The 22,093-nt window shown below is 51.6% G+C and overlaps 1 protein-coding gene across 1 annotated transcript in view; it reads right to left on the minus strand.

Moving 5' to 3' along the window:
- Positions 1-4,719: 4,719 nt before the first annotated feature.
- Positions 4,720-22,093, minus strand: part of LOC140391726 (coiled-coil domain-containing protein 83-like) — a 163,326-nt gene continuing 145,952 nt past the window's right edge. The window contains exon 11 of the mRNA XM_072476498.1: positions 4,720-4,917. Coding sequence (XP_072332599.1) covers positions 4,744-4,917 — 174 coding nt within the window. The 3' untranslated portion in view covers positions 4,720-4,743. The remainder of the gene's footprint in view (positions 4,918-22,093) is intronic.

Consider the following 22,093-nt stretch of genomic DNA (forward strand, 5'->3'; position numbering starts at 1 on the left):
TTATTTTGAATGTAAATGTTTCTACAGATATTTTATAAAGAGTTAAAGTGAGCATTGGTCCTCTTGAAAGTGAGTCAGGGGAAATAATAATGTAAAATACGGAGACACTACATTAATTGAACAGGTATTTTAATTGGTCTTTACTGCAGAGGATGTGAAGTAACATTCCAGAAATAGCTATGTCAGGAAATGGAAGGGACGGAGGAACTGAAGAAAATTACAACTCCAAGGGAATTTATACTGAGTAAATTGGTGAAATTGCAGGCCAACATGTCCCCAGCTTCTGATGGACTCCATCCAAGGGTCTTAAAATTCGATTTCCAGTGGCGGCCATGGTGTGAGTGGTCGCACATAGGGCAGCTCCTGCTCAAAAGCATGGGAAAGAGCTCTTTTTACTCGATATTGGGTGTAATTTCGACAAGTGGAACTTAACAAAGCTGGTGGAGGAGGCCAGAGAGGATCTCAAGAGGTGGGAACAAAGCTGGTGGAGGAGGCCAGAGAGGATCTCCAGAGGTGGGATACACTGCAATTGACTTTGGCGGGGAGAGTCCAAGTGGGAAAGATGAAGATTCTGCCGGGCTCCTGTTTATTCCAGACACTCCCGATCTTTATACCGAATGACTTTTTTCGGAAACTGGACATGATTGTTTCGGACTTTGTATGGGTGGGGAAGGTGCCAAGGGTCGGGAGGACCCTGCTACAGAGGCAGCAGGGGGGTGGGGGTTGGCTTTGCTGAACCTGCTTCATTATTATTGGGCGGCAACTGTGAAAAAGGTGCAACGATGGAGGGAAGAAGGGGTAGAATGGGTTAGGATGGAGGAGGAATCATGTAAGGGGTCCAGTTTAAGGGCTATGGTGATGACACTTGCCAATGGTGCCATGTAGATATTCAGGGAGCCCGGTGGTGCAGTCCATAGTGAAGATTTGGAATCAGATGAGGCATTTTAGGATGGAGGGGGTGTCAATGTTAACGGCGTTGTGACAATCACAGGTTTGAGCTGCGGGTGGGGGTGAGAATCACAGGTTTGAGCTGTGGGTGGGGGTGAGAATCACAGGTTTGAGCTGCGGGTCGGGGTGAGAATCACAGGTTTGAGCTGCGGGTGGGGGTGAGAATCACAGGTTTGAGCTGCGGGTGGGGGTGAGAATCACAGGTTTGAGCTGCGGGTGGGGGTGAGAATCACAGGTTTGAGCTGCGGGTGGGGGTGAGAATCACAGGTTTGAGCTGCGGGTGGGGGTGAGAATCACAGGTTTGAGCTGCGGGTGGGGGTGAGAATCACAGGTTTGAGCTGCGGGTGGGGGTGAGAATCACACTGCGGGTGGGGGTGAGAATCACAGGTTTGAGCTGTGGGTGGGGGTGAGAATCACAGGTTTGAGCTGCGGGTGGGGGTGAGAATCACAGGTTTGAGCTGCGGGTGGGGGTGAGAATCACAGGTTTGAGCTGCGGGTGGGGGTGAGAATCACAGGTTTGAGCTGCGGGTGGGGGTGAGAATCACAGGTTTGAGCTGCGGGTGGGGGTGAGAATCACAGGTTTGAGCTGCGGGTGGGGGTGAGAATCACACTGCGGGTGGGGGTGAGAATCACAGGTCTGAGCTGCGGGTGGGGGTGAGAATCACTGGTTTGAGCTGCGGGTGGGGGTGAGAATCACAGGTTTGAGCTGCGGGTGGGGGTGAGAATCACAGGTTTGAGCTGCGGGTGGGGGTGAGAATCACAGGTTTGAGCTGCGGGTGGGGGTGAGAATCACAGGTTTGAGCTGCGGGTGGGGGTGAGAATCACAGGTTTGAGCTGCGGGTGGGGGTGAGAATCACAGGGTCGGAGAAATGCCGGGGGCTGGCGTGAATCCCGCCCCCGCCGGTTGCCGAATTCTCCGGCACCGGAGATTCGGCGGGGGCGGGAATCGCGGCGCGCCGGTTGGCGGCGCCCCCCCCCCCCCCCCCCCCCCCCCGGCGATTCTCCGGCCCGGATGGGCTGAAGTCCCACTGCTGGAATGCCTGTCCCGCCGGCGTGGATTAAACCACCTCTCTTACCGGCGGGACAAGGCGGCGCGGGCAGGCTCAGGGGTCCTGGGGGGGGGGGGGCGCGGGGTGATCTGGCCCTGGGGGGTGCCCCCACGGTGGCCTGGCCCGCGATCGGGGTCCACCGATCCACCGGCGGGCCTGTGCCGTGGGGGCACTCTTTTCCTTGCGCCTTCGCCACGGTCTCCACCATGGCGGAGGCGGAAGAGACCCCCTCCACTGCGCATGCGCGGGGATGCCGTGAGCGGCCGCTGACGCTCCCGCGCATGCGCCGCCCGGCAATGTAATTTCCGCGCCAGCTGGCAGGGCACCAAAGGTCTTTCCCGCCAGCTGGCGGGGCGGAAATCAGTCCGGCGCGGGCCTAGCCCCTCAAGGTTAGGGCTCGGCCGCTCAAGATGGGGAGGATTCTGCACCTTTGGGGCGGCGCGATGCAGGACTGATTTGCGCCGTTTTTACCATAAGACATAGGAGTGGAAGGCCATGCGGCCCATCGAGTCCACTCCACCATTCAATCACGGCTGATTTCAACTCCATTTACCCACTCTCTCTCCATAGCCCTTAATTCCTCGAGAAATCAAGAATTTATCAACCTCTGTCTTAAAGACACTCAACGTCCCAGCCACCACCGCCCTCTGTGGCAATGAATTCCACAGACCCACCACTCTCTGGCTGAAGAAATTTCTCCTCATCTCTGTTCTAAAGTGACTCCCTTTTATTCTAAGGCTGTGCCCCCGGGTCCTAGTCTCCCCTGCTAATGGAAACAACTTCCCTACATCCACCCTATCTAAGCCATTCATTATCTTGTAAGTTTCTATTAGATCTCCCCTCAACCTCCTAAACTCCAATGAATATAATCCCAGGATCCTCAGACGTTCATCGTATGTTAGGCCTACCATTCCTGGGATCATCCGTGTGAATCTCCGCTGGACCCGCCCCAGTGCCAGTATCTCCTTCCTGAGGTGTGGGGCCCAAAATTGCTCACAGTATTCTAAATGGGGCCTAACTAATGCTTTATAAAGCTTCAGAAGTACATCCCTGCTTTTATATTCCAAGCCTCTTGAGATGAATGACAACATTGTATTTGCTTTCTTAATTACGGACTCAACCTGCAAGTTTACCTTTAGAGAATACTGGACTAGGACTCCCAAGTCCCTTTGCACTTCAGCATTATGAATTTTGTCACCGTTTAGAAAATAGTCCACACCTCTATTCTTTTTTCCAAAGTGCAAGGGCTCGCACTTGCCCACGTTGAATTTCATCAGCCATTTCTTAGACCACTCTCCTAAACTGTCTAAATCTTTCTGAAGCCTCCCCACCTCCTCCATACTACCTGCCCCTCCACCTATCTTCGCCAGAATGCCCTCAGTCCCGTCATCTAGATCGTTAATATATAAAGAGAACAGCTGTGGCCCCAACACTGAACCCTGCGGGACACCACTCGTCACCGGTTGCCATTCCGAAAAAGAACCTTTTATCCCAACTCTCTGCCTTCTGCCTGACAGCCAATCGAATTTTTGGCGCCGGTCGGCGGACATCGCGCCGATTACGGAGAATTTCTCACCACAGGTTTGAGCTGCGGGTGGGGGTGAGGATCACACTGCGGGTGGGGGTGAGAATCACAGGTTTGAGCTGCGGGTGGGGGTGAGAATCACAGGTTTGAGCTGCGGGTGGGGGTGAGAATCACAGGTCTGAGCTGTGGGTGGGGGTGAGAATCACAGGTCTGAGCTGCGGGTGGGGGTGAGAATCACAGGTCTGAGCTGCGGGTGGGGGTGAGAATCACAGGTCTGAGCTGCGGGTGGGGGTGAGAATCACAGGTTTGAGCTGCGGGTGGGGGTGAGAATCACAGGTTTGAGCTGCGGGTGGGGGTGAGAATCACAGGTTTGAGCTGCGGGTGGGGGTGAGAATCACAGGTTTGAGCTGCGGGTGGGGGTGAGAATCACAGGTTTGAGCTGCGGGTGGGGGTGAGAATCACAGGTTTGAGCTGCGGGTGGGGGTGAGAATCACAGGTTTGAGCTGCGGGTGGGGGTGAGAATCACAGGTTTGAGCTGCGGGTGGGGGTGAGAATCACAGGTTTGAGCTGCGGGTGGGGGTGAGAATCACAGGTTTGAGCTGCGGGTGGGGGTGAGAATCACAGGTTTGAGCTGCGGGTGGGGGTGAGAATCACAGGTTTGAGCTGCGGGTGGGGGTGAGAATCACACTGCGGGTGGGGGTGAGAATCACACTGCGGGTGGGGGTGAGGTCCTAAGGCTCTTTGTAAATTGTGTTGATTACTTAAAGCCCCCACCCAAAGTTTCCTTATTTGCACAGCATTTTAAAATTTGGAGCAAAGGTTTAAATCTATATATTTTTTAATTTAAAGTACTGAAGGATGACCTATAAAAGTAAACATGAGAAAGTAATTGATTTTCAGTTGCTCCAAATACCTTAATGGATAAATGATGCACATGAGATTGAGGAAGTTGCCCAGGTTCAATTTCTGCTCTGTATCGAGTGATTTTAAATCTGATGGGTGTCTGCAATTGTCGCTGGGTACATTAAGAAAAACTACTTGGGTGAGATACCTGAGGACTGTAGGTGCCTCCGGAAATATTATTCAACAAGTCACTGTTTTCAGGAGAGCTGGACTGAGTAGGTGGAAGGCAAATACATTGTTTGAGACTTGTAACCTGAATAGTACTGTTGTCTTTAAAATAATCCACTCTAATGCTTTGAATTACAACAATTTTAATACCTATATTATAGCAGATCTGAGCATTGTACCAGTAACAGGCCACACAACCTCGACTTCATTTGATTGTGATTCACTTCTCTTTCCTTGATTGGCAGGCGGTGTGATGACTTTAAGAGGCATAGCTTGGCCCTTTATGTGTAACAGCTTCTGTTCCAGGGCACCACACTCAAAATACTGGAAAACAAATTATAAATTATTATACAGTAGCTAACAAAACCTTTAAGGATATAAAATCTCCCAAAGTGCTTCTCAGAAGCTTTTTGTGGCACATAGGGAAATATTAAGTCAGATGACCAAAAACTTGGTGAAAGATCGGGTGAGTGAGGCAGAGAGGTTTATGGAGGAAATTCCAGAGCTTAGGTCTAGGCAGCTGAAGGTACAGCCATTAATGTGTGGTAACCTAGCAAGGCCTAGATTTAGGCCCGATTAAAATTGGGTATTTTAAATTAAAGAATTGAACACTTTAAAACTGATATGCCATCAATAAACACACAACGAGTGATGAACGTAACTGAGGCTTTAATACACTAAACAGCAAGCCTCCCGGCCTCTGGTCCCGAACTGGGTCGGAGGCGGAGACTAGCCACCTTTATACATGAGCCCAAGGGGAGGAACCACAGGCAGAGCCAGCCGGGACAAGCCCAGGCATGTAACAACACAAAGAACACAATGCAATACAGTGGTTTACCACATTCACCCCCTGTTTAAAAAAAGAGTCCGGCGGGGGTGAAGTGGTCTTAAAGGTCAAATCTGTCGGGGGCCTTGACCTTCCGCCACGATCGCCTCAGTCCCGGCTGTGGTGTGGGCACCAGGGTCGAGACCTGCGCATCTGGGAGCATGTTGTCCTCTTCTTCACCCAGTTGTTGAGACAGTGAAGGGGGGGGGCGGTGTATGGGCAGAGGTGGTGGCGATTGTCGCCGGTGGGCCTGCGGGTGCTAGTTCGTGAGGTAGGTGGGCAGGGGTGGGGGAAGACGGTGTAGGGTCGGGGGTGGTGTGATGGTCGCTGGGGAACCTGCAGTGCCCAATCCTGAAGGGAGACTGTGTCCTGTCGCCCGTCCTGATGTGCCACGTAGGCATATTGTGGATTTGCATGGAGGAGCAGGACCTTCTCGACGAGGGGATCGGATTTATGGCTCCTCGCATGCTTCCGGTGGAGGACGGGCCCTGGCACTGCCAACCAAGATGGGAGTGAGACCCCGGAGGTGGATTTCCTGGGGAAAGCAAACATGCGCTCATGAGGAGTCTAGTTGGTGGCTAAACACAGGAGCGACCGGATGGAGTGGAGCGCATCGTAGATTACCTCCTGCCAGCGGGAGACTGGGAGACATCTAGACCGTAGGGCCAGGAGGACGGCCTTCCAGGTGTTCTCCCTCTCCACCTGTCTGTTTCCCTGGGGGTTGTAGCTGGTCGTCCTGCTGGAGGTGATGCCCTTGCTCAGCAGGAACTGACGCAACTCGTCGCTCATAAAAGGGGATCCCCGATCACTATGGATGTAGGTGGGGAACCTGAACAGGATGAAAAGACTGTGCAGGGCCTTGATAAAGGTGGCAGAGGTCATGTCAGCGCATGGGATGGCGAAGGGGAATCTTGAGTACTCGCCAACAATGTTCAGGAAGTACACGTTATGGTCAGTGGAGGGGAGGGGCCCTTTGAAATCGATGCTGAGTCCCTCAAATGGGCGAGATCCTTTACCAGGTGTGCTGTGTCTGACCGATAGAAGTGTGGCTTGCACTCCGTGCAGACCTGGCAGTCCCTGGTCACGGTCCTGACATCCTCGATGGACTAAGGCAGGTTGCGAGCCTTGATGAAGTGAAAAAAAACGGGTGACAGAGGTCATTGTGGAGGACCTGGAGTCGGTCTACTTGTGCGCTGGCACATGTATCGCGGGATAGGGCATTTGGGGGCCCATTGAGCTTCCCAGGTCAATACACGATATCGTAGTTGTAGGTGGAGAGCTCGATCCTCCACCTCAGAATCTTGTTATTCTTGATCTTGCCCCGCTGTATGTTATTGAACATGAAGGCAACCGGTCGTTGGTCAGTGAGGAGAGTGAATCACCTCCAATGTCGCACAGCTTCTACGATGGCTTGGGCTTCCTTTTCGATGGAGGCGTGTCGAATTTCGGAGGCATGGAGGGTACGGGAGAAGAAAGCCACGGGCCGACTTCCGAGTGCGGCGATGACCAGCTGAGTCGCACGTTTCGGCAGCTCCCAGTGCAACGGACTTTTGGGCTCTTGATAGGAGCCCCAACGGCAATTTTGACGGCTAAAAACACTGTGCGGTAAACCAGAAGGGAATCCCCCCTGGATACGGATGAAAAAAGGAGAAAGTGGCCGGATTGCAGTGGATCCTTTAGAACAGCGGCAAGGAAGGCAAGCAAAAACCAAGATGGCGTCGGAAGGTGGCAGTTTAACATGGGGCCCTGAACAACAAGAGTTCTTGAAATGCTGTGTGGAAGAGCTCAAAAAGGAAATGAAGAAAGAGCTGTTGGCCCCGATACTACAGGCGATCGAAGGGCTAAAGGAGGAACAAAAGACCCAGGAGCGGGAGCTTCGGGTCGTGAAGGCAAAGGCAGCCGAGAATGAGGACGACATACAGGGCCTGGTGGTGAAGACGGAGACGCATGAGGCACATCAGAAACGATGTGTGGAAAGGTTGGAGGCACTGGAGAACAACGCAAGGAGGAACAACCTGAGGATTCTTGGTCTTCCTGAAGGTGTGGAGGGAGCGGACGTCGGGGCATATGTGAGCACGATGCTGCACTCGTTAATGGGAGCGGAGGCCCCGGCGGGTCCGTTGGAGGTGGAGGGAGCATACCGAGTGATGGCGCGAGGGCCAAGAGCAGGAGAAATTCCCAGAGCCATAGTGGTGAGATTCCTCCGTTTTAAGGATAGAGAAATGGTCCTTAGATGGGCAAAGAAAACTCGGAGCAGTAAATGGGAGAACGCGGTGATCCGCGTTTATCAAGACTGGAGTGCGGAGGTGGCGAGAAGGAGGGCGAGCTTTAATCGGGCCAAGGCGGTGCTTCATAAAAAGAAGATAAAATTTGGAATGCTGCAACCGGCAAGACTGTGGGTCACATATCGAGGGAGGCACCACTACTTTGAGACGGCGGATGAAGCGTGGACTTTTATTGTGGAAGAAAAACTGGAATGAGCGGGTTATTAAAAAGAACGTTTGAACAAAGTGGTGGGGCGAATGTGGGGGGCAAAGAGGGGGGTTAAAAAGGGGGGAAAGAGGAGTTTTATGTACTAATCCTGCGATGTGGTAACTTTTCTTTCTTCCACAGGTGGTGATGGGGGGAGGAGGGCAGGTGGAGGAGATGGGGCGTTGGCCATTGGGGGCGGGGCCAAGGGAGAAGCGCGGGCTTGGTTCCCGCGCTATCATAATCATGGCGGGAATAGAGAAGCAGGAAGGAGGGGGCGTCGCACGGTGCGAGCTGAGGTCACGGGGGGAAGCTGAGGTCGGCCAGAGTTTGCTGACTTCTGGGAGCAACATGGGGGGAGTAATTACGCTAGCGGGGGATCTAGCGGGGGGGGGGGGTGGGAGGGGGGAATTACTGGGTTGCTGCTGCTGGGGAGAGGGGGAAGCTGGTATGGGAGGGGATGGGCGGGGGGGCACCGCCTGGGGGAGATACAGCTGCGTGGGAACCGGGTGAGGAGCTGGAAAAAGGTGATGGCTAATCGACAAGGGGGGGGGGTAGGAAGCCCCCCAACCCGGCTGATCACTTGGAACGTGAGAGGGCTGAACGGGCCGATAAAGAGGGCACGGGTACTCGCACACCTTAAGAAACTTAAGGCAGATGTGGTTATGTTACAGGAAACGTACCTGAAACTGATAGACCAGGTTAGGCTACGCAAAGGATGGGTGGGGCAGGTGTTCCATTCGGGGCTAGATGCGAAAAACAGGGGGATGGCTATATTATTGGGGAAGCGGGTAATGTTCGAGGCAAAGACTATAGTGGCGGATAACGGGGGCAGATACGTGATGGTGAGTGGCAAACTACAGGGGGAGACGGTGGTTTTGGTAAACGTATATGCCCTGAACTGGGATGATGCCAATTTTATGAGGCGGATGCTAGGACGCATTCCGGACCTAGAGATGGGAAAGCTGATAATGGGGGGAGATTTTAATACGGTGTTGGAACCAGGGCTGGATAGGTCGAAGTCCAGGACTGGAAGGAGGCCGGCAGCAGCCAAGGTACTTAAAGATTTTATGGAGCAGATGGGAGGTGTAGACCCGTGGAGATTTAGCAGACCTAGGAGTAAGGAGTTCTCGTTTTTCTCCTATGTCCATAAAGTCTACTCGCGAATAGACTTTTTTGTGCTGGGAAGGGCGTTGATCCCGAAGGTGAGGGGAACGGAGTATACGGCTATAGCCATTTCGGATCATGCTCCACACTGGGTAGACTTGGAGGTAGGGGAGGAAACAGGAGGGCGCCCACCCTGGAGAATGGACATGGGACTAATGGCAGATGAGGGGGTGTGTCTAAGGGTGAGGGGGTGCATTGAAAAGTACTTGGAACTCAATGATAATGGGGAGGTCCAGGTGGGAGTGGTCTGGGAGGCGTTGAAGGCGGTGGTTAGAGGGGAGCTGATATCAATAAGGGCACATAAAGGGAAGCAGGAGAGTAAGGAACGGGAGCGGTTGCTGCAAGAACTTTTGAGGGTGGACAGACAATATGTGGAAGCACCGGAGGAGGGACTGTACAGGGAAAGGCAAAGGCTACATGTAGAATTTGACTTGCTGACTACGGGCACTGCAGAGGCACAATGGAGGAAGGCACAGGGTGTACAGTACGAATATGGGGAGAAGGCGAGCAGGTTGCTGGCACACCAATTGAGGAAAAGGGGAGCACCGAGGGAAATAGGGGGAGTGAGGGATGAGGAAGGAGAGATGGAGCGGGGAGCGGAGAGAGTGAATGGAGTGTTCAAGACATTTTATAAAAAATTATGAAGCTCAACCCCCGGATGGGAGGGAGAGAATGATGGGCTTCTTGGATCGGCTGGAATTTCCCAAGGTGGAAGAGCAGGAAAGGGTGGGACTGGGAGCACAGATCGAGGTAGAAGAAGTGGTGAAAGGAATTAGGAGCATGCAGGCGGGAAAGGCCCTGGGACCGGATGGATTCCCAGTCGAATTCTATAGAAAATATGTGGACTTGCTCGCCCCGGTATTGACGAGGACCTTTAATGAGGCAAAGGAAAGGGGACAACTGCCCCCGACTATGTCTGAAGCAACGATATCGCTTCTCTTAAAGAAGGAAAAGGACCCCCATTGACCTATTTCCCTCCTAAATGTAGATGCCAAGATCCTGGCCAAGGTAATGGCAATGAGAATAGAGGAATGTGTCCCGGGGGTGGTCCACGAGGACCAAACTGGGTTTGTGAAGGGGAGACAGCTGAACATGAATATACGGAGGCTGTTAGGGGTAATGATGATGGCCCCACCAGAGGGGGAAACGGAGATAGTAGTGGCGATGGATGCTGAGAAAGCATTTGATAGAGTGGAGTGGGATTATTTGTGGGAGGTGTTGAGGAGATTTGGTTTTGGAGAGGGGTATGTTAGATGGGTACAGCTGTTGTATAGGGCCCCGATGGCGAGCGTGGTCACGAATGGACGGGGATCTGCATATTTTCAGCTCCATAGAGGGACAAGGCAGGGATGCCCTCTGTCCCCATTATTGTTTGCACTGGCGATTGAGCCCCTGGCGATAGCGTTGAGGGGTTCCAAGAAGTGGAGGGGAGTACTTAGAGGAGGATAAGAACACCGGGTATCTTTGTATGCGGACGATTTGCTACTATACGTGGCAGACCCGGCGGAGGGGATGCCAGAAATAATGCGGATACTTGGGGAGTTTGGGGATTTTTCAGGGTATAAATTGAACATGGGGAAAAGTGAGTTGTTTGTGGTGCATCCAGGGGAGCAGAGTAGAGAAATAGAGGACCTACCGTTGAGGAAGGTAACAGGGGACTTTCGTTACCTGGGGATCCAGATAGCTAAGAATTGGGGCACATTGCATAGGTTAAATTTAACGCGGTTGGTGGAACAAATGAAGGAGGATTTTAAGAGATGGGATATGGTGTCACTGTCACTGGCAGGGAGGGTGCAGGCGGTTAAGATGGTGGTCCTCCCGAGATTCCTCTTTGTGTTTCAGTGCCTCCCGGTGGTGATCACGAAGGCTTTTTTTAAAAGGATTGAAAAGAGCATCATGTGTTTTGTGTGGGCCGGGAAGACCCCGAGAGTGAGGAAGGGATTCTTACAGCGTAGCAGGGATAGGGGGGGCTGGCACTACCAAGCCTAAGTGAGTATTATTGGGCCGCTAATATTTCAATGGTGAGTAAGTGGATGGGAGAGGAGGAGGGAGTGGCGTGGAAGAGATTAGAGAGGGCGTCCTGTAGGGGGACTAGCCTACAGGCTATGGTGACAGCCCCATTGCCGTTCTCACCGAGGATCTACACCACAAGCCCGGTGGTGGTGGCTACACTGAAGATTTGGGGACAGTGGAGACGGCATAGGGGAAAGACTGGAGCCTTGGGGGGTCCCCGATAAGAAACAACCATAGGTTTGCCCCGGGGGGAATGGATGGGGGATATGGAATGTGGCAAAGAGCAGGAATAATGCAACTGAAAGATCTGTTTGTGGATGGGAAGTTCGCGAGTCTGGGAGCGCTGACCGAGAAATATGGGTTGCCCCAAGGGAATGCATTCAGGTATATGCAACTGAGGGCTTTTGCGAGGCAACAGGTGAGGGAATTCCCGCAGCTCCCGACACGAGGTGCAGGACAGAGTGATCTCAAAGACATGGGCGGGGGATGGTAAGGTGTCAGATATATATAGGGAAATGAGGGACGAAGGGGAGACTATGGTAGATGAACTAAAAGGGAAATGGGAAGAAGAACTGGGGGAGGAGATCGAGGAGGGACTGTGGGCAGATGCCCTAAGCAGGGTAAACTCATCGTCCTCGTGTGCCAGGCTAAGCCTGATTCAGTTTAAGGTATTACACAGGGCGCATATGACTGGAGCACGGCTCAGTAGATTTTTTGGGGTGGAGGATAGGTGTGCGAGGTGCTCGAGAAGCCCAGCGAATCATACCCATATGTTTTGGTCATGCCCGGCACTACAGGGGTTTTGGATGGGGGTGACAAAGGTGCTTTCAAAAGTAGTGGGGGTCCGGGTCGAACCAAGCTGGGGGTTGGCTATATTTGGGGTTGCACAAGAGCCGGGAGTGCAGGAGGCGAGAGAGGCCGATGTTTTGGCCTTTGCGTCCCTAGTAGCCCGGCGCAGGTTATTGTTAATGTGGAAAGAAGCCAAGCCCCCGGGGTGGAGACCTGGATAAATGACATGGCAGGGTTTATAAAGCTAGAGCGGATTAAGTTCGTTCTAAGGGGGTCGGCTCAAGGGTTCACCAGGCGGTGGCAACCGTTCGTCGAATACCTCGCAGAAAGATAGATGGAATGGAAAAAAGAAGGCAGCAGCAGCAGCCCAGGATCGGGGGTGGGGGGGGGGAGGAGGAACCAGAAGGACTCTCAGGGTTGTTAATATATACTGTATAATATGTATAGGTCGTTGCTACAGATAATTATATATTGGACTGTTAAATTATATTTTGAGAGTGTTACTTGTGACAAGGCAGTTGCCAATTAGGGTTAGTTTTCATTTTTGTTATTTATTATTTATTCATTTTTTGTTTATAAAATAGGTCATTGTTATTTGTGTTGTTATAATATTGTGTAAAGGATGCACAATGTACTGTGTTGGTTGACCAAAAATTTTCAATAAAATATTTATAAAAAAAAAAGAAAGCCACGGGCCCGCCCGCCTGGTTGAGGGTAGCGGCCAGAGCAAAGCCCAACGCATCGCTCTCCACCTGGAATGGGATAGACTCGTCCACCGTGTGCATCGGGGCTTTGGCAATATCTGCCTTGATGCGATTAAAGGCCTGTCGGGCCTCAGCTGTCAGGGGAAAAATGGTGGATTTGATAAGTGGACGGGCCTTGTCCGCATAATTGGGGACCCACTGGGCATAATACGAGAAGAACCCCAGGCATCTCTTCAGGGCCTTGGGGCAGTGGGGGAGGGGGAGTTCCAGGAGGGGGCGCATGCGGTCGGGGTCGGGCCCTAGGACTCCCTGTTGCACGACATAGCCGAGGATGGCTAGGCGGGTTGTGCGGAAAACGCATTTTTCTTTATTATAGGTGAGGTTCAGGAGTTTAGCGGTGTGTAGGAAGTGCCGGAGGTTCTCGTCATGGTCCTGCTGGTCATGGCCGCAGATGGTGACATTGTCTAAGTGCAGGAACATGGCCCGCAGCCCGTACTGGTCAACCATTCGGTCCATTTCTCTTTGGAAGACCGAGACCCCATTGGTGACGCCGAAGCGGACCCAGAGGAAGTGGTAGAGGCGGCCATCTGACTTGAAGGCAGTGTATCGGCGGTCCTCCGGGCGGATAGGGAGCTGGTGGTACGCGGACTTCAAGTCAACTGTGGAGAAGACTCGATACTGCGCAATCTAGTTGACCATGTCAGATATGCGGGGGAGGGGGTACGCACCGAGCTGCGTGTACCGGTTGATGGTCTGACTGTAGTCGATGACCATCCGGTGCTTCTCCCCAGTCTTGACGACCACCACTTGGGCTCTCCAGGGGATGGTACTAGCCTTAATGATTTCCTCTCGCAGGAGTCGCTGGACCTCCGACCTGATAAAGGCCCTGTTCCGGGCACTGTATCGTCTGCTCCTGGTAGCGACGGGCTTACAGTCCGGGGTGAGATTTGCGAAGAGCGAGGGTGGGCGATCTTAAGGGTCGTGAGGGGTCCGCCGAACTTTAAAGTAAGGCTTTGGAGGTGGCACTGGAAGTCGAGCCCCAGTAATAGGGCAACGCAGAGATGGGGAAGGACGTAGAGTTTAAAGTTAGCGTACTCCACGCCTTGTACCGTAAGGGTCGCGACACAGTACCCCCGGATTTCTACTTCATGGGATCCGGAAGCCAGGGAGATTTTCTGGGTCGCGGGTAAGATTGGGAGGGCGCAGCGCCTTACCATATCTGGGTGAATGAAGCTGTCGGTGCTCCCGGAGTCCAAAAGACAGGCCGTCTCGTGCCCGTTGATCCGGACGGTCATCGTAGATTCCCGAGGTGGTGCGGCCGGGACTGGTCAAGCGTGATGGAGGCAAGCTTCGGAAGGCGATTGGTAGGCCGGTCAGAGGTAGCAACGGCCAGCGTACGATCGGTTGAGCCGGGCTCCCGGGAGGCTGCAGAGTGGTCCCAAGGTGGCGGCCCCCATGAGTTGGGCGTGGTGGGAGGCTTCGGCGATGGCATCCAAGATGGTGGCCCCCATGGGTTGCGTGTGGTGGGTGGCAGCGGCGATGGTGTCCAAGAAGACGGCCCCCATGGGTCACGTGTGGCGGGTGGAGGATGCGTTAAAGATGGCGGCCCCCATGGGTCGCATGTGGCGGCCGAAAATGAAGATGGCGGTGAAGATGGCGGCATCCACGGGTCGCACATGGCAGGTGGCGCTGCAGCTGGGGGCGGCCCCGACAGGCAGCAGGCAGCGCTGCTGGGCCTATAAGTCTTAGGGGGAGATCGGGCCTGGCAGGCTTTTGCAAAGTGGCCCTTCCTCCCACACCCGTTGCAAGTTGCGTTCCGTGCAGGGCAGCGTTGTCTGGGGTGATTACGCTGGCCGCAAAGGTAGCACCTCGGGCCTCCGGCATTGGCGGCCAAAAACAAGCCACAGTCGCTCCAGCTCAGCCTCATGGGAATTCAGAGTGGCCAAGATCAAATACAGAGGTCAGACAGGTTGCCAGGTATGTCTGGACCTGCCCTGTCCATCGGCCATCAAGCGATAATCGATCCGATTGAAATGCACCAGCTTATTGTTCTGAACCCAGACTCCCGAGCACCTGGGGTTCCCGGCATTACCTTATTTGGCAAGGTGTACGTCCAAACACAGCCATGGGAGATGGACACCTGGGCGGGCCACTGAACACCTAAAGCTCTTTTTTTTTTTTTAAAATATTTTTATTGAAGCATTTGCAAAATTTTTATAACAATAACAAACAAAACACTAATAACATAGACATCAACATGGTAAAACTAGACATTTCCCACCTAACCCCTTCTGTGCATCCCTTAACTATATTGCACATACCCACCCCCCCCTTCAGAATGCTGCTTCTGCTGACATTTTAATTTTCCCCGAGAAAGTCGACGAACGGCTGCCACCTCCGAGAGAACCCCAGCATTGCCCCCCTCAGGGCAAACTTTATTTTCTCCAGCTTGAGAAACCCAGCCATGTCACTGACTCAAGTCTCCACACTCTGGGGGGGCTTCGAGTCCCTCCACATTAAAAGGATCCGCCTCCGGGCTACCAGGGAGGCAAAGGCCAAAACGTTGGCCTCTTTCACTCCCTGAACTCTCCGTGTCTCTGACACTCCAAAGATCGCTGTCTCTGGACTCTGCACCACCCGCGTACCTAGCACCTTGGACATTGCCTTGGCAAACCCCTGCCAGAATCCTCCAAGCTTCGGTCATGCCCAAATCATGTGGACATGGTTTGCTGGGCTCTCCGCACACCTCTCACATCTATCTTCTACCCCGAAAAACTTGCTCATCCTCGCCGCCGTCATGTGTGCCCGGTGTACCACCTTAAACTGTATTAGACTGAGCCTAGCACATGATGAGGAGGAATTAACCCTGCTTAGGGCGTCCGCCCACAGACCCACCTCTGTCTCTCCACCTAGCTCCTCATCCCACTTGCCCTTCATTCCTCTACCGGGGTCTCCTCCGCCTCCAAAAACTCCTGATAGATATCCGACACCTTCCCCTCCCCCACCCAGGTACAGACATTAATCTGTCCTGTATCCCCCGTGGCGGCATCAGCGGGAAAGCCAACACCTGTTTCCTCAGAAAGTCCCACACTTGTAAATATCTGAAACCATTCCCCGGCGGCGGCTTGAACTTGTCCTCCAATGCCTTCAGACTGGGAAAACTCCCGTCTATGAATAGATCTCCCATCCGTCTAATTCCTGCTCTCTGCCAACTTTGGAACCCGCCATCTATCCTGCCCGGCGCGAACCTGTGGTTATTGCAAATCGGGGTCCAGACTGACGCACCCTCCACCCTCTTATATCTCCTACATTGCCCCCAGATCCTCAATGCCGCCACCACCACCAGGCTAGTGGAGTACCGGGCCGGCAAGAACGGCAAAGGTGCCGTTACCAGTGTTCCCAAACTGGTTCCTTTGCATGACGCCACCTCCATCCGCTCCCGTGCCGACCCCGCCCCATTACTCACTTCCTAAGCATTGCTATATTCACTGCCCAGTAGCAGTTGAAAATGTTCGGCAGCGCCAACCCACCCTCCCCCAACTGCGCTCCAACAACATTTTCTTCACCTGCGGGGTTTTATTCACCCATACAAAGCCCTAAATAATCTTGTTTACCCGCTTGAAAAAGGCTTCAGTGAGGAAGATGGGGAGGCCCTGGATTCAAACAAAAATCTGGGGAGGACCGTCATTTTCACGGTCTGTACCCTCCCTGCCAACAATAACGGGAGCATGTCCCATCTCTTAAAGTCCCCCTCCATTCTAAAAGCTCTTTTTGAAACCCCATTGGCACAAGAACACAGGAAATGAGAAGGGCACAACGCTAGACCCCTTGGGAGCGAAGACTTGCCCAGATTGGAGAAATGAAGACCAGACCAGAAGGAAGAAAGAGACCGCCAGTGAGAACCACCTTCATGAAGACAGACCAGAGGAATTCCAGCGATCAGATCCATAACCTATACACTGATCTTGGGTACCTCTAGTATTTTGTGGGTAATCTAAGGGTTAATTGTGTTAATAAATATTGCTGAATTTTGAACTTGTGTTTGTGGTTTGTTTCCTCGTAAATAAAAACACCCAAGGTAAAACTTTGAATAAATACACTGGTCGACAGTACCTTAGGTACAACAAATGGGGAATGATTAAAATCAGGGACACATACACAAGCAGTATACCAAGGTTAGTTTTATAGCTGGACGTGCTTAAAGAGATGGGAAAGAAGAGAGGTCATTCAGGGATTAAGAAATTTAAAACATTTTTAAAATTCGTTCATGGGATGTGAACGATGTTGCAACGGCATTGCTCATCCCAAAAGTTGCGTGATAGCCACCTTCTTGAACCACTGTAGTCCATATGATGCAGTACACCTGAAAATATGTTCATGGTTCTTAACTCCGTGACAATGAAGGAACAGTAATGTAGTTCCAAGTCAGGATGTGTGACATTGGGGTAACATAAAAGTTAGGAGCAGTGGTAGGCCATTTGGCCCATCGAACCTGCTCCACCATTCAATAAGATCATGGCTGATCAGATTGTGGCCCTACTCTTATCCCTGATAGAACATTGACAATAAAGAAGTCAAAGTTTATCTACCTCTACCTTAAAAATATTCAATTGCCTCCAACATTCTCTGGAAGAGAGTTCCAAAGACTCACGGCGCACAGAGAAATTAATGCCTCCTCATTTGCATCTTATATGGGAGACCCCTTATTTTGAAACTGTCCCCTAGTTCTAGTTTCTTGCACAAAAGGAAACATCCTTTCAGCATTTCCCCTGTCAAGTCCCGTTGGTAAGTTGCACGTTTCAATAAGATCACCTTTCATTCTTTTAATGTCCGATGAATACAAGGCACAGCATGTCTAACCTTTGCTCATAAGATAACCTCATCATCCCAGGTATCAGATGGCTGAATTTTCTCTGAACTGCTTTTTATTTATCCTTTCTTAAGCAAGGAGTCCAAAATTGTACATCATACTTTAGATCTGGTCTCACCAGTACAGCAAAACATCCTAACTCCTATATTCTGTTCCCTCACACAATCGACAACATTCCATGCGCCTTCCTAATCACTTGCTGTACTTGCATCCTAACTTGTGATTCATGTACCAGGACATCCAGAACCTTAGAGTTCTACAATCTCTCTCTATTTAAATAATATGCTGATTTTTTTATTCCTCCTTCCAGAGTAAACAAATTCACATTTTCTCACATTATACTCCATCTGCCAAATTTTTGCCCACTCACTTAACCTATCTATATCCCTTAGAAGACTCCTTACGTCCTCTTCACAACATACTTTCCTACCTATATTTTGTATTATCAACACATTTAGCAACCATACACTCGGTCCCTTCATTTAAGTCATTTATATAAATATTTGAGGCTCCAGCACTGGGACGCTTCACTCGTCACGTTAATCTGAAAATAACCCATTTATTACTTCTCTGTTTCCTGTTAGTTAACCAATCTTGATATGTTTACCCCGTACACCATGATCTCTTACTTTGCAGAGTAACAAATGGCACCTTGTCAAATACCTTCTGGAAACCCAAGTAAAGCACACCCGGTGTTCCCCTTTATTAACGTTGGTGGTTATTCAAAGAATTTCAATAAATTTATCAAACATAATTTTCCTTTCACAAAATCATATTAGCTTTGCTGGACTGCATTGTAATAGATGGCACAGTGGTTAGCACTGCTGCCTCACGGCGCCGAGGACCCGGGTTCAATCCCGGTCTGTGTGGAGTTTGCACATTCTCCCCCCATCTGTGTGGGCCTCACCTCCACAACCCAAAAAGATGTGCAGGATAGGTGGATTAGCCACACTAAATTTCCCTTTAATTAAAGAAAAGTGGGTACTCCCAAATTTTTTTTAAAGGATTGCATTGTAATGTTCTCAGTGCCCCATTATAACTTCCTTAATAATACATTCCAGCAGATATTAAGGCCACTGGCCTGTAGTTTCCTGCTTTCTGTCCCCTTCCTTTCTTGAAAAGGACTCCACATTCACTATTCCAATCTGAATTGACTTTTCTAGAATCTAGGAAATTTTGGAAAATTCAAACCAATCGATTCACCATCTCGGCAGTCAATTCTTTTAAGACCCTAGGATGAAATCCCTCATTAGTTGGGGACTTGGTGGCTTTTGGTTCTTCTAATTTTCTCCTTGGTGATTGTAATCATTTTAAGTTCCTTTCTTTCTTTCACCTCCTGCTCACAATTGTTTTTGGCATGTTATTTGTAATGTCTACAGTGAAGACTGAGACAAAATATCTGTTCAGTTACGTGCAGGTGGTGGTATTCTCCTGCATCTGCTGTCCTTGTCCTTCTAGGTAGACATCAACACCTGGGAGACCCTTGCTCAGAAGAGACCTACTTGAAGGAACCCCCTGTTCGAAGAGACACAATTCTTCGAGAACACCTGATGGCAAGAGGAGGTCTGGAAAAGGAGCCTGAGAAAGGAATATTAGCAGTCTCTAGACCAAGGATCGATTTCCACCTCCCAGAAACACCTGCCAAGTGTGATCGTAGATGCCACTCTAGGATTGGGTTGATCAGCCATGCAAGCACCCCGAGAATCTATGACCATAACATGGAGTTTCTTAGGTGGACAATCACACTTATTAGCCAGTGATCGCTGAAGGAAAGAATCGCAGATTTGGGAGGTGCTCCAGAAGGAAGCTTGGACAAGTTGCCACAGTGCATCTTGTAAGTGGTACACACTGATACCACTGTATGCTGATGATGGAGGGAGTGAACATAGAACATGTTGAAGCCGGTATCAATCAAGTGGCCTGATTTGTCCCAGATGGTACCACGAGTGTTGATGGAGCAGCATTCATCCAGGTAAGTGCAGAGCTTTCCATAATGGTCCTGATACAGGTTTTGGGGTGTCAGGAGGTGAGTCAAATGCTGCGGAGTTCCCGGCATCTGACCAACTCTTGTAACCACAGTATTTTCACAGCTGGCAGGCTAAGGCCCGAATTCTCCCAACCCGCCCTCAGCAAGTTTGGTGTCATATGGAGAGAAAAAAGTCAAACCCACTGGCGTAATATCACATTGCAATTCTCCTAATGGCAAGTTGCTCTTCCCGCAGGCAGATGACGCAAATTCAGTTTGCATCTCGTGCGGCAAACCCAAATGCTAATGAATGGCATGCTCAAAGCAATCACCCGTTTGCCAGAGAATTCGAGGTGAGTGCAACAACTTTCTATAATTGTGCTGCGCTGCTCTTGACTGCACATCACTGACAGGGCAGACCGGTTTCTGTCTCCATCTACGTGATGAGCTGATCTTCATGGAGCATCCTGTGTCACCGAGTCGGATCAGTACTGTGCCTGAGGTCTCGAAATGGGAGAAGTCCACCCAAAGCTTCTGCTCCCTGGAGCTCCCTGGGAGTCTGGTGGGCGATTCAGCAATGGTATTTGAACAAGGGATGGTGGTTAAATTCTTTCTTGTGGAGAAAGTGATATCCTGGCACTTTTGTGAGGCAAACATTGCTGAAACAGGAGCCTGTGTAGGCCAACGAGCACAGGGATAAAAGGTGAATGGTCCTTAAAAGGTCCTTAGAATAATCAAGTCTAAAAGTATAGATGAGGGTTTCAGCAGCAAATGAGGTGAGATGGGCGATGATGGAAACACGTGGTTTTAGTAATGAAGTGCACGTTGGCCAAATTTGAAAACTGCCTCAGAAATCTGCTGGGGGAGGTATGGAGCGGGATTCTCCGACCCTCTGCGCCGGAATCCCGCCCCGCGCGGGGGCGGAGAATAGCTGTTCACGTCGGAAATCCGGCGCAACGGTACTTCTGCGATTCTCTGTGGACCGGCCAGTCCCGCGCGCGCGGTCGACGCAGCGCCGGTCGGGGGCCGTTGGAACAAGCCCCTGCGGGGATTCTCCACGGTCGACCGGCCGAACTCCCACCGGCGTGGTTTACGTGTGGTACCACCCGGCGGGAGCTGGGACCCGCGGCCGCGGTGGCGGTCCTGGTGAAGTGCGGGGGGTACCTGACTCTGGGGGGGGGGCCTCAACGGTGGCCAGGCCCGCGATCGGGGCCACCGATCGGAGGGCCATCGCGATCTGGGAGAGACCTATCTTCCTCCGCGAGGGCCTGCCGTGTGGCTCTGCCGCGGACCCACATGCAGCCGCTGCACACATGTGCGCACTCACTTGCGGCCGCCACGCGGGGCCATGCGGTCTGGCTAGCAGGGCCCCGCTGGCAGCCAGAGCTGTGGGACGCAAGCTGGGGCTCTGCTAGCCCCCTGGAAAATGGAGAATCACCCCGGACCTTCGAGGAAACAGTCCAGAGTGATTCTTCCCCGTTTTCCGGTGGGCGTGGGGTCTTAGTCCCCAGAAGGGAGAATCCCTCCCATGGAGTATGTGAGTAGTGAATGGAGCTTGTGGCATACACCAAAGACGATAGCTTTGGTTTCCCAACATATAGTTGGAGATTTTGGTTCATCCATTATTGGATGTTGAACAAGGGTGTCACAGATCATTTCAGAAAAGAGGGACGAGTGGAGGTCATATATCACTGGGTAATGTTTTTTTTAACAAAAAATGCTTCCTAAAATAATTGAGTCTTGAGCTTGTTTGCTTTAGTGTGAAATTACTATGGTACAACAAAAACAGGTCTGAAATATTGCATCCTAGACCACTGCAAGGTTGAATAAAGATGAATGCTTTTAAACACTTTCCTAAAAGGGATTCCAATTCAATCTAAAAAGTGATCTACTTAATTTTAATATTTGAACATAATGGGGGGGATTCTCCGATTGCCGATGCCAAAATTACGTTCTGCGATTGGCAGGAGAAACCGTTTATACACCGAAATTGGTGGCGCCGCTGTTTTTCAGAGGCTCTGCCCCCTCAAAAATGGCATAATCGCTGAGTCCGCCGCACGCCGTTGGGACGGACTCAGAACATCGCCTGAGGCCCTCCCCTGATGCTGCGCCCCAGATGGGCCAACTTCCCGACGGCGCTGGTCGCGTGTCCTCAGTTTTCGGGGACCTCGCATGGCGGTTGCGGACTGTGGCCAGTGCTGCCACAGTCGAGGGGGGGGGGGGTGGGGAGGAGCCAATCCGCTGACCAGGGGGGCTTCGGCAGGGCCTGGGGGGACTGGCAGGGGTGGCGAGGAGAGTTACGGGGGGGCACTATCTGGCAGGCCGGGTCTGTGCACGAACGGCATCATGTTGTACGGCGGGACCGCGGCAGGTCTCCGGCAGCCACAGACCCAGCAATTCTCCATCCGTATGTGCAGGTAAAGCTGGGGTCTTTACATGGCGCGGCTGCTAGCCTCCCACTGGGCGGGGCATCAGCGCAGGGGCAGTGCCGACTGTTTCATTGTAATATTAGGCACGTTCTCCGGACATAGCCTCAAAATCAGAGAATCCAGCCCCCAATAGATGGTTTACTTTCAGTTTTTCATTAATTTTATATTCGGTGTATTTACAAAATATCTTTGATTTTAAAATATACTTTTCACCTTGGAAGGTTTTTCGTAAAGTCATCATCTCCCATTTCTGTGAATTTTTTCCAA

The sequence above is a fragment of the Scyliorhinus torazame genome, chromosome 15, assembly GCF_047496885.1.
Source record: "Scyliorhinus torazame isolate Kashiwa2021f chromosome 15, sScyTor2.1, whole genome shotgun sequence".
In the NCBI taxonomy this organism is placed as follows: Eukaryota; Metazoa; Chordata; class Chondrichthyes; order Carcharhiniformes; family Scyliorhinidae; genus Scyliorhinus; species Scyliorhinus torazame.